Source organism: Ptychodera flava, chromosome 15, assembly GCF_041260155.1.
Source record: "Ptychodera flava strain L36383 chromosome 15, AS_Pfla_20210202, whole genome shotgun sequence".
Classification (NCBI taxonomy): Eukaryota; Metazoa; Hemichordata; class Enteropneusta; family Ptychoderidae; genus Ptychodera; species Ptychodera flava.
Genome location: NC_091942.1, coordinates 29,395,801 through 29,412,131, shown reverse-complemented (window position 1 = coordinate 29,412,131; position 16,331 = coordinate 29,395,801). Strand labels below are relative to the sequence as shown.

Sequence of the window (16,331 nt, the reverse complement as noted above, 5' to 3'; positions counted from 1 at the left end):
CTTTGTGCCAAGAACAATTTTTGAAGTAAAAAAAAATCAGATGGATTGTTGGATTGTTTTCATAACTCCTGCTGTTCTTTGGTCACGTTACAGTCTGTGTGAAGATTTGATAAGTCTGGCGACACCGATACTGGCCAAGAAAGAAGAAGATGAAAAGGCACAGCAGCCTAGCTTTGCTTCAGGTAAGTATAGGAGACAGACATTAGGGTTTAGAGTGCCCTAGAATTAGCATGTACAAAGCATATGTAAAATGCAAAATTGAATATTACATGAATGAAAAAAGATATCTGTTAGTAATTTGACGTGTCCTGAAAATTGTTAAAAAGAAAAATATTTTGCAAAGCACCAACATGCGTAATCCCTAGAAGAATTATGTGTGTTGTTCAGTGTGTGCAGTGCAAAATCATGATCATTTAGAGGCGCTTCGGTAAAAGTCATACAGAAACATATATTTGGTTTATTTGTGTCATAGTTTATGACTGTAGCTTGCCTTGTAATATCATCCATTCAAATTCCAAGTTTTACCAATTCTGATCTTGATTCAATTTTGTGTGTGTGAATTTCAAACGATGTCAAACATCTCAATGTCAATACCAACAGCTCTGAAAAGTAGTAAAGAGAAAGAAAGTAATGAAGATAGCAAAGAAATGAAAGACAGCGTGATTAGCAGCAGTAGCAACGGTAATGTTAGAGCAGTATCTCCCAGCAGACCACCACTGCTACAGCAGAAAGCAGCCCATTCCACTCCATCTACGCCACCGTCGGCTACAAAAACAAGCGGTAAGAGTAAGCCATTGTACCTCCTGCATTGAATATGGCGAAGTCACTGAAATTGATGGCTTCATGTAGTTTCTGAAATTATGATAGGTTTACTGACTTATATGAAAACGATCAAACAGAAAAGTGTGTAGGATCAATAGGATTGCAGTCCTATGCATTGAAATCCAATTTTAAAGATGATATATTTATTATCCAAGTGCAATGACACAGTTATGCTAACAATGCTTTGACTAAGGAAGATGTGTCGACAAGTGAAAAGTTGTTGTTGACACCATTTGAAGTGATCAAAACAATTTATAGTCAGTATAACATCTGTTTCATCTTAAATCAGCAAATACAGTGTACCTTACTGTAAAATGCATAGAGTGCCTGTTAAAAACGTAGATTGCCATGTCTTTATTCCTTCAGTTGTTCAGTAAGTTTTCAACTAATGAGTGTTTTACCCTGTTAACAATTTGTGGACGCTGGCTGACTAGGTCAGGGCATCATTAACTTTCTTTTTGATCAAATGATTTTTCAGCTCCAACTCAGCTCCGTGCATCTCTGTCAGTGATGAGAGATCCGAGAACTGGGAAGGCCATTCAGATGCGCAATTCCTATGCTGTCAGCGTGTGGCGTCGTGTCAAAGCCAAGCTAGATGGGCGTGATCCAGACCCTGCTAAACGTTTATCAGTGGCTGAGCAGGTCAGTGATCATCACTTGCATGTCACTTTTGTTGAAATGTATGTGTTGCCTCTGTTTAGGGTGAAAATTCACGGAAAAGCCTCTTGCCATTTGGTGTCAATCAAGTTCACTATGAAGTTCAAACAGTGATCAGCAATTTCTTCATGTCTTGTCAGAAGTCAGCCCCTCTGAACTGTTGATATTTTTTAACTCCCTTTTCCATATCTTAGTGGAAATTGGAGCTTACTCTACAAGTATAGATTTGATTTCTGTTCTTCTGTATGTATGTTTGGATGACAATATGCATGTTTGTGTATGTATTAAAGTATGTATGTATGTATGTGTGTATGTCAGTATGTATGTAGTATGAAAATATCTTCATATTCATGCTTGTGTGTATTTATATATGTATTTACGACGTGCGTGTACAGTATGTATGTATGTATGCATGCATACATCCATGCAGGGATGTGTGTGTAGAGGGAGGTGCATCTGAGTGTTTTTACAAATCTTTACTATATAGTCTAAAGACTGATGCAAAAATGACAGTACAGACATTCCATGATTAATGTTTTGATATTGTAGTGTCAAATAACAACCAAACTCTTTGCTTACTCTACAGGTTGACTTTGTCATCCGCGATGCCACTAACTTTGATAACCTAGCTCAGCTGTATGAGGGGTGGACAGCCTGGGTGTGAACTCATTGTGCAAGCCAGCTCTCTGGAAGAGCAGTCAACCAATCTATGTTGCTCAGTATGTAAGAATAAAAACAAAAAAGGGGCGAGCCTCCAACCCAGTCTAGGCAAGGTTCCTTCAAAAAATATACTGAGAATATTCTACACCAGCCAACTGCCAAATGCTGTAACCCAGTCAGTCCCGGCAGTTCCAATGTACCGATTGAAATAAAAAAAGCCAAACAAAGACGACCTATGACAATCATACTCAAAGAGGCACAGTAATGTGGACCCTGGAAAGGGTTGGTCGTCAAGGGTACAGTGTGTGAACATTCTTTTTGTGGGAGCCTATGGTCATAACGTATTCCAGTAACACCATGGCTCCCACATGCCTGTGTTAAGAAATACTGCAGACAGATATAAGTGATTATACAAAAAAAAATGATGGTAGAAAAGGGAAAAATAATGATAAAAAAACTCTCCAGCATTCAGAAATGTTAGTTCATGAAACTCTCAAATCCATCTGCATATTTCTTTCTAGAAAAAAAAAGTCATTCTTTTTCTGATGGTAAGAATATTACGGAGAAATAAAGAGCACATTCGCTAGTTATTATAAATTCAAAAATGGAAAAACATGAGACGCTATCTTGCTACAGTGATAAAAAAAACCCTTTCCCAGACTTCTCCTTTCACTCTAGAATTATGATAGATGTTACAAATCCAGCAGAAATACCCTGATATGGCTGTAGTCTTCCTATCTGTGTAATAATATCCAGCTTTAGAATTCACAAGTGTCAGCCCAAACAACTGTGCTGGTTCATTTTCACCCCTTTTTGTGTCTCATCCTAAACATGCCAATATTTTGTTTTTTGAAGTCTGATCCCGAATATAGCCCGACATTTGGAAGCTAGAAACTGAACCAACAGAGATTCAACACATCAGTAATACACCGTAACTTAAAAATAGAAAAAACTGACGAAAAAAAAAGGAAGTTAGTTGAGAATTAGGAGCGTTTCTGTAGACCATGGAGTCTCAGAGAATGTCTTCAAATTGAAAATCCCGCAAGGACTAGTTGTATGTAGTAGGGCTAATGCTTTATGTGCTGGGGAAAAAAACCATCCTTTGTCATTGAGTAAATTTTGAGGCACAAGTCATGACTTACTGTTAGTCATTTATGTTAAAATAAGCATGCTACGCTCATTCTGAAATACCTGTAGGCTAGTTTAGCCTAATATGATGTGTTAATGTTTTTTTTTTCCAAATTTTCTTCCAATGTTGAATTCTAATTTGAGAAATATGTTTAATAGTGGGCTAGGAAAGGTATAGTTTTTTTTTGTTAACAGTTTACTTGTTTTGTTTTGGTGAGTGTATTTTGATATTTTCTCACATATTTCAGTGTCGTCACTGTAAAAGTTCAAAGTTCATGGAATCATGACAAAGGTCACATGGTTTACTTTTATGTGCTCACTGCAATTCAGATGTGCCATTTCGCTGGTGATTTTTTAATGCTGACAAAAAGTTTTGCCCTCAATTTATGTATGGTGTTCCACATCTAAAAGTGTCCTTAATCACAGACTACTACATGTATTGGGCTGTTTTTTAAATGAATGAAAAAAAAACCCCAAAGATTGTTTCAACTTTCCAAAGCTAACGTCTGAAAAACAGTAGAGGTGGTCATCAATTTCCCTTGGTGTGTGAAATTAGTAGAGTATCCAAATTTGAAAGATTTACAGTGTCACTGTCAAAATGCTATAGAAAATCATTTTCTACCACCACTTTCAACTCTGTTTCAACTCAAGTATATAGGTCTACCCACTCTATCCAAAACAAAGGGCGTGTACTCAAGTCTGACATTGAAAGGGTTAAACCAGTCAAATGGCATGTCAGTCATTCAAGGTCAAAATTCCAACCCTTTTCCCTATTTTGATGTCGCAGTCATGTTGCTGATGTTGAAATCTGCAGTGTCCATGGTGGTTGGTGGTCAGTGACAAACAGAATGTGCGCTCCAACTGATAGAATTTGACACTTTGTCTCGCTCAAGCATTGGTGGAAAATAATTGTATGGCTACCAATCACAAGGACTGCAGTTTAGCACACAGCATGTAAATCTTGTAGGCAATTTTAGATTCAGAGACCAGTGTGCTTGTGCTATTTGTTTCATAGATAGTCCTTTAGATGGGCCAGAATATGTATATTTCTGTTTAAGTCGTGATGATGATGATGATGATGATGATGATGATGATGGTGCTAAATAGATATCATCTAGATGGACCAAAATGTAACACATTTATGTTGTTCAGAGTTGAGTGAAACAATGCCTTAGCTATCCCAGAATCCTAGTTGTGTATGGAGTTGACCATGTTAATCTGTTCATATTCCATGTACTTTTGTCTTTCTTCGTTTATAGCACTATTTGTTTTTCCGCAAAGCCCAACTTCAGCTGCAGTGGTCCGTGTACATTCAGCACACACACATCTCCACACACAGGAGTAGGTTGTAAACTTCATGAAAAAACATGATTTCACATGAAGACATGCAATAAACTGGATGCGATGTAATCTGTGACGTCATATAGTTTTGTTGGCATCATGTCACATAATCAATGAAAAAATAACTTGTCTGGCAGTACATGTGTGGGTACAACTCTGATGACACGAGTTTCTCGCAAACTACCTAGTACCTGCCTGTCAACTCAAAACAGTGCTCAACCACAGACCTACCCACTGAATCTGTCTATGTACCCTCAGATACATGTGCATTTCACAGAGAAATTGTATTCAACTCGCTGGAAAAATGACACCTGGCAACTTCACCATTTCAAAGCTTAGCAATTCCACCATACGTAATACTTTATAAAAACAACAAACCTTTGGACTGTAGGTATAGGGTCTGGTCACTTGACAGCCTTATAACATATGTCACCCATGTGATATTGATGAGATCATCAAACAGTGTAATGTGCAGTGTTACCATTGTCTCTTAAGTTACAAAGCGGATTCATGTCAAATATTACAAAATACTTCCCACGAAAAAAATTGCATTTCGACATCATAGTTAGACACTAAACTGTGGCTTTGTTATGAGGAGAATACAAAAATGCAGAAGAGTACGGCGACACAGCAAATAAAACGTATTCACTTACACGAATGACCCTCAGCTGAAGTTAGGCATGCGAAACTGCTTATTCTGTATGATATGTTTGTTCTTTGTTGGAGTCTGCCTGTGTGCGTTCACCTAGCCAGTTAGTGAAGACAAAACAATATATTCCAGAGAAGTCAGATTTTAAAAGTTACCCTAGTAACATTTTCTTTGATTTTTGTCTTTGTATTGATTCTGTATTCTGTAGCACCAACTTGGATGTATTTGACACCTTGTAGCAAAATTTGTTAGCTATCGATCCCTACCTTCTGTATTAAGCTCATTATTCTAGGTATACAGAAATATTGTATTGTAGTTGTCGGTGATACAACCGTAGGATGGCAAATGTAGGTCCATGATTTAACCCATGTTTTTTGTTTTTCTTTAGGTGTTGGGATAGCAATACTACTGTAATTTTTTTTCTGTATTTGTAAGTTGTACGCAGTTTGTGTATGTAGATTCTATCATTAATAGTGGTTATGTTTTAATAAAAATGTTATTCTAGATTAAAAATACATGTGGTGTACTTGTCCATGTGTTAAGCAACTCATACGTGTTAACTTTTCTGCTGTTACAAAATATTACAGATGTGTTTCTCCATGCCACACCTACCAATTCTAACAGCGCCTACCAATACAAGAATTTTATTGTGTTCAATGACAAATGATTTCAACGTAATGCCAATATTCTCATGTATCCGTACCTATTAAAGTCAAGAGAACTTTGTACTCGACAGCAGAAAACAAAACCTTACTTGAATTATCAGAGCTTTAAATATCCATTGAATGATGTAATAGGGTGGATTTACTTGAATCTCTGCTGAACAAAGGCTTACAATCCTAGTGTATTACAAAATTGCGTATATTTATGTAAAGCTATGTTATTGACCGTACTTCAAGTACCATTTAGGGATCATACTAACAACTGTTCAGATAGGTACACTGTACCCTGTGTGTGTACCAACCTGACCATTGATACAGATCTTTGATTGTGCTACCTGTTTTTGAAAACATCTCTACATACCTAGCAAACTATTATGAATACCTCAGCTCATCGTGCGTACCTCTAAGTTCTGAAACTGGCTGATGACTGGTACTGATAGCTGCTGTAAGCAGTCTCCACTTTATCATTAAAGAACCAGTAATATGTAACCTGATATCGCGATTACAGCTGTGTTCATGAACCATATTCCGCACACACAATAAGGATCTACTCTTTCAATAAATGCATAAAATTCACATACAAGAATTACTTTGATAGAAAACCACTCTTTATTTTACAAACTTCCATCTTTTTTTATTAACATTCATATACGTTATAAAAGTAGAAAAGTAACTTCTCTTTAAAAACAGAAATTTTACAAACTTTATATACATCCTGATGGTTTATTCAATTACATTATCGCAATCTGATAGTTGGAACAATAATTTCTATACTTCAGATTTTACATATCCCAACAGTGTGTCCTATTATTTCATACACATCACCACATCTGTACATTTGCATCAAATCCCATGACAGCAAACAATGTGGTTAAACCATCATGGTGACAAAAATATTCACCCAGCCACATGTTACAGCGTAACATTAATTGTTCTTGGTTTTCAGCGAAGGACAAGTTTCTGTAGGCGGGATTGAAGTCCAGCAAGAAGGAACAACTTCAGATTTCAAATGAGCCTGAAATTTACTGTAATTTACAATAATTTTCAATACACCCTTATTGCTTATAATACATGTGATGCTTTCTGTTTTCAGAACAAAAATTGTATACATTATATGAATTTAATTTTCATCAGACATGCAACACAATTCCATGCACTGAAATTCTTATCAACAACATATGTTGACTTTGTTCACAAAACGTAATACTTCAAAGATTTGGTATGTAAAAAATGTTTACAAAATCAATCATTTATATACAATATATCAGTTAATGTATTCAATTTGATGCAGTATCAAGATAGATAGCTAATATCCTGCACGGAAGAAAGCCATTATCTTTAGAAATTTCCTTCAATCACAATCAAATACCAATTTGAATTTCTGCCACGATTACACTGTTCTCAAACTTTCAATAATAATGATTTTCATTTTTTACAGCTCATAGCAGTATTACTGCATTTACACAATGCAAGTGGTGTACTATCTTAGTTTTTCAGTAAACTTTGAGTAATTTCAACACAAAACTCTGGTTCAATGGACGGAGTAACCTCACAGCCTACTTGAGACTTTAACTACAGAAGGCACAAAAGCTTCTTCACACAATTGTGTACTCCATTTTGGCAAAGTGGTAGCATACATGTGTGTGAAATTTGAAAATATTCCCTGTAATGTAACCACACCATGACTATAAACAGCAGCTTTTATCTATACAGATGTACACTTATGAAAACGAAAGCCCAAATATGACATTCACTTCAACAGCTTGTGGTCTTAAAGCCAAGGCATAAGTCATGCCATCAATACTGACCAACAAACAAATATTACTTGCGAAAGTGGCAATTAACCAACATTATTGGTGTTGTGTGTGTGTCCGTAATTTAGGAGAGGAAACAACTAAATTGCCATTGAGTAGCATGTCACTGTGAATTTCAGCACCTAAGTGCACAAAACTCAACTACTCAACGTCAGAAAGAATTGACATCAACCTTCAAAGCAGAATCTAAACCATGATATGCAACAGTGATAACTTGACATGACTTTGGTAATTATTCTGGAATCTCAGTATATTACAAAGAATTCATCTAAAAAGCAGCCTTTTATTATTTTTAATCTACCCTGCAGGCCTGATAGTGAGTGGCAGTGTTAGTATCAACCATACACAATTTTCATGAATACCTTGCTGTATTTCAAACCCAAACCCACTCCATGACAAAATACACCATATAGAGTTTGTCACAAAAGCTTAAATGACATACAATACATGACCACTTAAACAAAAAAATGTCAAAACCAAAACAGAGACTTAAAAAATATCTTAAATAAATAACATTTGAAGAGTTTACAAAATAAAGACGGCTTATCCAAGAATAAAATAATCCTGAGCATCTTTTCTGACATCATAGAGTTTGCGATTTCCGGACATTCTGTGGTGATCTGCGGGAATTTCAGGTCCTATCCTTCTGCCTGCAATTTCAAAAAGACACATTGTTGTTTGAAACTACAAAACTTATTGAAGACATAAAGATCCCGTGCGTCAAATACATAGCAACAGCACTGATCACAACTAGGTTTTTAACCATAACAAAGCACTTTGCCCGTGACATTGACTTCTGCTAACAGACATCGCACAGACACACATTTTTGCCTTTTTGCACCTGTTTTAGTTCATTTTTGTAGTCAGATCCCCTAATGTGATTCTTATGTTTTTTCAGTCAAATTTAACAAAGCACTGATTTGGCCACTCCAGTATGAGCACTTTCCAACTTACCGTTCAGAATATCATAATTTATCTTTGCTGGGTCGGGTCTGGGAGCACCCGGCCCTCTCTGAAGACCAAGTCTGGTATGCACATCTGCATATGAACTCCAATAGTTTGGTTGCCAACTCTTCCTGGTTAGGACATCCTGCATGTCAGCACCTCGAATGTTGAATGATCGATGGACGAGGGACGGATAGTGAGTTTCGTTTGGCTGAAACAAAAAAATAAGTAAAACAATTTAGGCAACAGTTTATATCGTGATTTATACTTGGAGAGCTTGAAGCAAATTCATGGCTATGCCTACATCAATGAAAATCATTTATAACAACAAATTAGACAATCAGGTGTGACTGGATTTCATGTATGTATAGAATTGCTTTCACCAATGTTTGTTATCAAATGTTATCTCATGTTTGATATCATAAAAAAATTTATAAATTTATGCAAACAATATGGAAGGCTTAGAGTATGCAAATGATATGATAATGAGGATATCAATGGAGAATATTCATTGGTCAAACATTAACCAATTCTATTGAATTGTTATTTTGAGTACAGGTGAAAGAAACACAATGTGTTGTTTTGTACTTACATGCCTTGTCTCTTTACTGAAGTATGTTTTTCCGTAGTGAGTGTCTCTGTACCTGTCTTTTGTGATTCCGATATCAAAGTGAGATGTGTGCAATGAAGGACAGGGAAATGGCCTCACTGCTGCCGGCAATGTCTTGCTACCACCAAACGACTGCAAAAAAAAATGTGAGAAATCAGAGAACTGTACAACATTGCATGGAAATATCACATTTGTGTTGGTATCTCATTATGTTTTAAATCAAATGTAATACTGTTTCAAATATAAAATTTAGGTTGCAGAAATTTTGAACATTAGGCTATCCATGACACAATCTGTATCTTCAAAGTCAAAAATGTGCATCAGGTAAAAATAAATTTTGGATGAAGGTAGAAAGCACCTCAGGGACAGAGAGTCAGACTCTCAAATTTCTACAATTCTTTTCTGATCTACCACTTGCGGGGGTTCATTTTAAAGCTCTTGGAGAAAGAAAAACTTTCACCAGCTTAGTTTTTCAAAAATCCAAAATTTTATTTTTCCCCATAGAGTTAACACAGGAATGGCAGCCATTTTGAATTCAGAATATCGCAAAATGTTGGGTGATTTGGTTTGCTTGTTCTAAAGTTTGCACAGTGAGGCCCGATTTGTATTGTTGATTTTGAAAGAGAATGGTTGAAAGTTTAATTCAGGAGTGTTTGAGCAAAAGTTTAAATATTTCACTTGCGAGGCCCATACTACCTTAAGCAAGATCTACAGTACCAGTAATTATTTAATTTTCCATTAATTTTTTTTCTTTTGCAATTTTTATTCAGAATGCCTTGGGTAAAATTTCTTATTGTTATAACATCAGAAATTTTGCCAAATTTATAAAAACAAGTTGCTATAAATTGAATTCCATATTACAAGGTAATGTCTAAAAAACCTACCACACACTGTATTATTTATAATGCAGTGTACCTACTGTGAGGAAGAATCAATGCAATGTGATTAGTCCATAAATTTTGCCAGGAATTGATAGCTTTCCCAAAACCACATTTTATAATACCCACAGTGCATGCCACAATGTATGTTGTGTCTCTTATGAGAGACATGATAAAGCAATCGTCTCATCATAGAATTCCACTGTAATGGATCACCTAAAACACCTACTCATTAAAACAACATGGATGTATTACACTCTCAGGGGAATTCTCAAAGGACACAATAGAACAGGTTTACTTTTTAAAAGTCTACCGCTACATAAAAGAGAACTATTTGTTGGATTGCCAGTGCAAATATTTTACTTTACTTCAGTGGCCAAATTACTTTGACGGATTTCTCATGATATGTTTTGTAACCTGGCAAACTTTACCACTGGTAATATGACACTACACATAGGGGATTCATTTGCATATCATATTAAATTAAATTAAGTACACACTATTGATTAGTTGAAAATTCAATAGCAACACCACTGTATTTTCTCATCCAATTTCATTTGGTTATTTGAGATTAACATACAATTATTTGAGTCTAAAAATAACTTGCTATTTCTTTGTAGTATATTAAAGGGTAGCTCTTTGATCCCTTAGTATAGTTTTGTCAATAAATGGCATATTAGACTGCTATATATTAATACTGTAGAATGACATATTCTCCCAATTTGGTTTACAATTTTGTCAAGGAAATTATTCACCATTTCCTTTGCAGCCTCATAATTTTTTCAAAACTGTAACTTTCATTTAAAAACAAACAGATATTAAAATGAAATAATTGTGTCAAATTTTCTGATATTTACACCTTGCTACAAGTTTTTCAATTTCAAATTGAAAAGGAAACAAGACAAAAAAAAAAGATGAAAGCCTGTGTCATAGGAAAAAACTCATAACCATTGCATTTTTTTTTTCAAATATTAATCTGAACATCACCCAGTGTGGTTGTAATAATCCTTTGAGTGCTAAAGTCAATTTTTGCCTATATACAATATAACACCAACAATTTTTTTCAGATTTAGACAATTTTTGTCTGTTTTTCCCAAAATTTTGATCAAAAAAGTGTAGCCCATGAAAATTTGTCCATAAGGTCCAAAATTATGGAAAAAATTACAGAAAAAATCATAAAAATTGGTAAAATGTTTCCCTGATATTTTTAGGGAAAAAAAATTGCAGTGTGCAGGGGTAGAGGTTTATCTGGAAGACTTGCAGAAACCACCTGCAAGTTGAAATAATCATTTAGAAATTAAGAGAAAATTTCAAATATTAATTTATCTTTAGAAAGCAGATTATTAACAAACTCTAACAGACAATTATTATGCTTGCACTGATTGTATTGACTCTGTTGACCTGCCACGTGACCTTATTACAACATCTAAATATTCTTTCTAAGGTTAAAGTTTGCCTGCACCACAACAAGGGAATTAGCGATAAATATTTAAGCATGGCTGACCAGAAATCCAGGCCTTTGGTCAACATCAGATAAACCACAGTAATGTGTGTAAACCGACTTCTTTTTGTTGGCTCTATCTCAACGTTATCACTTTAGTAGACTTTTTAGTGCCCCTTTTGGCTTAAGAGGGCTTCAGTGCAGATTGTGCAATCAAATAAATACAGAGATAATGTCAGGATTTCAAGTGGTCTGTGGGCTTGTCAAACCGCCAGTTGCTTGGCAACAGCGGTATGTCTCTTTGGTCTGAACACGGTCCCTGTGTCTGTACATGGTCTGTACATACCCTTCATGGGTCAGGTCACGCAATTGAGATCTCACCCCAGACTGGCAGCAAACAATTTTAGCAGAAGTAATTAAATTAAACTTACAAAGAAATATTTCATAGTATATAATTGGGTTGGTACTTTACCATTGACAATTTTTCTTTTAAGTAAACTTTGCCAGCACACTACTGTTCATTTTCTTTTATTGGGACACCAACAAATGTGACATGATATTCATTAATTTTGACCAGTTTTCCCTTTAAAAAATTATCAAAAGATCCATGATCATGAAGCCGTATACACCATTTGTATATTTTATATAATCATCACTTGCAACCTGTTTATATAATCACCACTTGCAACCTGTTTGAAAAAAAATTTGAAAACCTTGATACTAGAATGTATATTTTTCAATATTTACTTCAATACAATGTTTATGTGTCTCAATGTGAAATAACAATTAGTGTTTCTTTCACTGTTCCCGAGAGAAACTGTGAACAATCCTATCGTCAACAAGGTTTATGATTTTCATCTCTGTCATAAATAAATCTTACAGTAAACACAAAAATATTAATATAATGTTTAAATATCACAAAATGGTACTGGGAAGTAATATACAATAAATCACAGGGCATTTCGACAATTTTAATGGCTACATTCAAGGCACTATTACTGTATTGACGTGCTGCTCATATTTTTTCTTATTAATATTGATAATCTAAAATCAGCATTGAAACCATAAATAAACTCTAACCTACAATTGTCAATCAACAGGTACCCTGCATAGAAGGTATTGAAAATCGATTCAACAAAAGCCTTGACTCAAACTCAATGAAAATTGACATTTCACTCAGTAAATGCCGAGCAGCTATATCACAATTCATTATTAACTTTGTCGATAACTCTGAATAGAGTGTCAGCTCCTTTGATTTCCCTTATCTAATTGTGTTGCCATTGGCAATTTCATGGCATATCCACTGCTAAAACCCATCAAGATTTCTGAGACATATTTTGACAACTGCAACGTGAACAATGCTTCAAGTCAGTCTCCAATACCAGCAAATATTACCAGCAAACGCTTGAGTATGTGATTAAATATCCATTATCAGAATGTATGATTTATGCATTGGCACCGAAAATACAATTGCTCGTGAATATTCCATTCATCAATATTTCTATATTAATAAACAAAAGCCTTTTAATACACGCCCAGCAAAAATGAGCATGTAATGAACAATTTCATTATAGAGAGCAATTAAGGTACATTAGCAGTTATCGGACATGTCGTCACGTACTCTGAGGGTAAATTCAGCTGTAAATTTGACGGATATTTGCCATAAAATCGTATCGCTACAGGCAGCTGCGATTTTAATATTTTACATACCTGAACTATTATTTCATGGTATGAATGTCATGCTTTCGTCAATGATCTCGGATTTTATACTATTTCTTCAGAGGCAAAATTTCCTTTTGAGAAAGTGAAGGTATGGAGGATCTAGCTTTACCCCTTTCTAATTTACGATAAAAGTTTCCCGGTTGAATTCATTACAAACAATCATGGCTGTTTGTGCAGTAAATGCTCAGCGGGGCGCTTATACTGTACTTGTACTGCACCCATGGAGAATGATTCGACTGTCGTAATCTAGACTCCATGTTTTGTAGTTGTAGAAGTATTTCAACACTGTTTAGGTGCGATACATGTAACATCGACACACAGGTTCCTGGCTTCAAACCATGTGATTGACAACTCACCGACATTGTCGACGTTGTGTAGTTGGTATCAACAGGCGATTTTTCCAGCGTGAGTGTTGTCCTGTGCATCGAACGAGTACCTCTCGGGGGCCTGTCCGGTGGCACGTACAGTTTTCTTTCTTTGTAGGGTACATCTGATATAACCGTAATGTCTTTTGCTCGATTTGTTAAAATCGTGGCCGCTGAATGCCCCTGTAGAAGCGCGGAAGGTTTGGCCCAGGCTCTTGTTCCAACTGGCGCTGAAGTTGGTGGAGCCATTTTGGTGTGCTGAGTGGTACGGCGGGGCGAAAAGTTGCCCAGAAGTTGTTTTTCTCTTCCAGCAGTAAGGTACAGTGCTACTGAAACATGCTGCTCGGTGGCAGCGATTCTCTCTGTAGGGCTTCTACACTATGACGGCAAGTATAGTTGACACAATGTAAACAACATTCTGTCATATCATGAATTTACTGACTTGATTAAGGTGACACGCAACACACCAAACAAATTAGCTCCATCCGCCTATGCCGAACAAAAGAGTTCCCGTTTCAGCGATTCTCTTCTTCTAAAATTCGTGACTTTTTATTGATACATGTCAATCTAGATATAATTTATACAAGATTAAACTACTTTTAGTAGTTAATGAGCTATGTTGTTATAAAAAAGTAACTAGTTACTTTTTGCGGATTAAGACATCCGTAGTCATGTCAACCGCGGAAAATAGTACCTACTGCCGTAAAGGTGACAATTGTCGTGATATAGTGAACGACAAATGATTTTACCACCTGTTGACTTGTGCTATAGGCTTGGCACAAGTTTGGCGTGGAAAATGTGTGTATCTAAATTGGTTTTGAAACCCTGTTGATGGTATTTAATGTTATGTAAACAACGTTAATTCAGATAAGTATAACATGCTTTCAGAGCGTGATAAAGATCGTGATATTTATTTATATGTCTGCTGTTTGAAATGCGGACAATTTTTTTAATGAGAAAAACGACGTAGGCCTAAACTGTGAACAGCCCTATTTTAATTTACTTGATTATTACGAGTAATGAACTGATGGAAATGAAGGTAAATTAAAATTGTGACCGGTCATTACCCAATATGGTGTGTCGTCTGCCAGGCAGTTTACGAGTAGGCCTACAGTGATGCGATGCTGTGCACGCACTCGGTAGACCGACCGTGGCGTACAGTGTAAGTAACCACACTAGTCGTAGACTTGGGCCGCCTGCTTGGACTTAGCCTGGTGTGTGTATCTGCGGGCGGGCGGGCGGGCGGGGGCGTGTTATGGGAAAAAATATCTGTGAAGCAAAATTTGCAACAACAAGCTGCCTGCATTGAGCCTTTCTGCTTTTGTAAAGAAATTCAGTGACATGAGGCTGAAAGGGTGTAGAATTCTGAAAAACGTAAAACCTCTGTCAAAGTGACCTCTTTAAAATATGTAGGCCTAAAACTTTGGACCTATAAACAAGTAAAAATTGCCAGTCCCACAGTCTCATCAGCTATCTTTGAAGACTAAGTAGTTCATTCTTTGTCAAAAAATATCAAACAAACCTTTGGTCTATTATGTTGACTCAATCTTTCACATTGAACTTGCAGGTCGACGGCATGGAAATTCCGCTTGATAAAGCTTATCGTTTTCAGTGCGATGAGAATTTAAAATATTCCAAGATGACTTGCAGTATTGTTTTCTTGTACGTGATGACCTTATCTATTAATTTCACTTCTAGCCTTTCCGTAAATTATGTAGCATAATTATCCATTCACTTATTATAACGACTTACAAAAATGTGTCCATGAAGGTTTTTACTTTGACATTCAGTCTTGTCGCTTGGTGCATATTCTTGGTTTATCGTTTTCACTATTTCCCAGTCTTCATGACGACATGCGGCACAACAGTAGGTAAATACTGGTGTCCTTGGCTTAGAATACAACTCGAATAAAAGTTACAGTAGGTTTGTACAGTTGATATGGTTTATCATTTATTCATTGAGGCCTAGGCCTGTTCAAATGACTCAAATAGTCTTATAGTTCATTACAACATTATCTCACTTCTGGTCGTTTATGTTAACAGAAGACTGGCCAAGTCTTTACTGAATATTAGCAATTTTGAATGTATATCAGACACGTTTGGTTTACAGTGCAAGAGTGATCTCGTAGCTTCTGCACGTTGAGAAAATTTCAAGTTGACTGGCATTCACATACAGACGTCAAAAGAGGGCGGTATGATCTATGGGTTCGATACAATCACATGACCGATATTGCAGTCCAAGCCATAACTTCAGAGTTCGGTACCTGCGCAAAGTGAAGGGCCATTGTGTGGTATCTGATTGTCAAACTTGAAATAAACACAATACGAGTGTCCACACCTGGACTGGCGCCACAGCTCTTTCATTAATATACAGACAATATTTTCAAAAAAATCTGTCCTGACTTTCGGATATTATTACCCTCACTCACGGGGATTACAAACTTTTTTGCCCACAAAGTTACGATGAAGCATCATGATCCTGCATTTAAAAGCTCAAGATTGAAGAAAATGGCATATTTCTTGGCCAATATCTTGAAAGTAAATGAAAAAAGTACTTGCGTACGTACATTAAATTACAGGGAGTTCGAATCGGTTACAGGGAAACAAAATATCGCACGCTGTCTTTATGCCCTGGATT

General features: G+C 36.1%; 2 protein-coding genes across 2 annotated transcripts in view; one reads left to right on the top strand and one right to left on the bottom strand.

Annotated features, from left to right (window-relative positions):
* The window catches only part of LOC139151823 (serine/threonine-protein kinase SMG1-like), an 85,440-nt gene extending 79,668 nt beyond the window's left edge, over positions 1-5,772 (top strand). The window contains exons 67-70 of the mRNA XM_070724821.1: positions 94-182; positions 601-780; positions 1,301-1,464; positions 2,066-5,772. Of these exons, the coding sequence (XP_070580922.1) occupies positions 94-182; positions 601-780; positions 1,301-1,464; positions 2,066-2,143 (511 nt within the window). The 3' untranslated portion in view covers positions 2,144-5,772. The remainder of the gene's footprint in view (positions 1-93; positions 183-600; positions 781-1,300; positions 1,465-2,065) is intronic.
* Positions 5,773-6,505: 733 nt separating this feature from the next.
* On the bottom strand, positions 6,506-14,166 carry LOC139151822 (uncharacterized). Its single transcript, XM_070724820.1, has 4 exons — positions 13,686-14,166; positions 9,271-9,420; positions 8,688-8,889; positions 6,506-8,383 (listed from the first exon to the last, which is right to left on the bottom strand). Exons 1-4 carry the CDS (start codon positions 13,941-13,943, stop codon positions 8,277-8,279), a joined length of 717 nt encoding a protein of 238 aa, XP_070580921.1. The 5' UTR covers positions 13,944-14,166; the 3' UTR covers positions 6,506-8,276.
* Between the last annotated feature and the right edge of the window lie 2,165 nt (positions 14,167-16,331).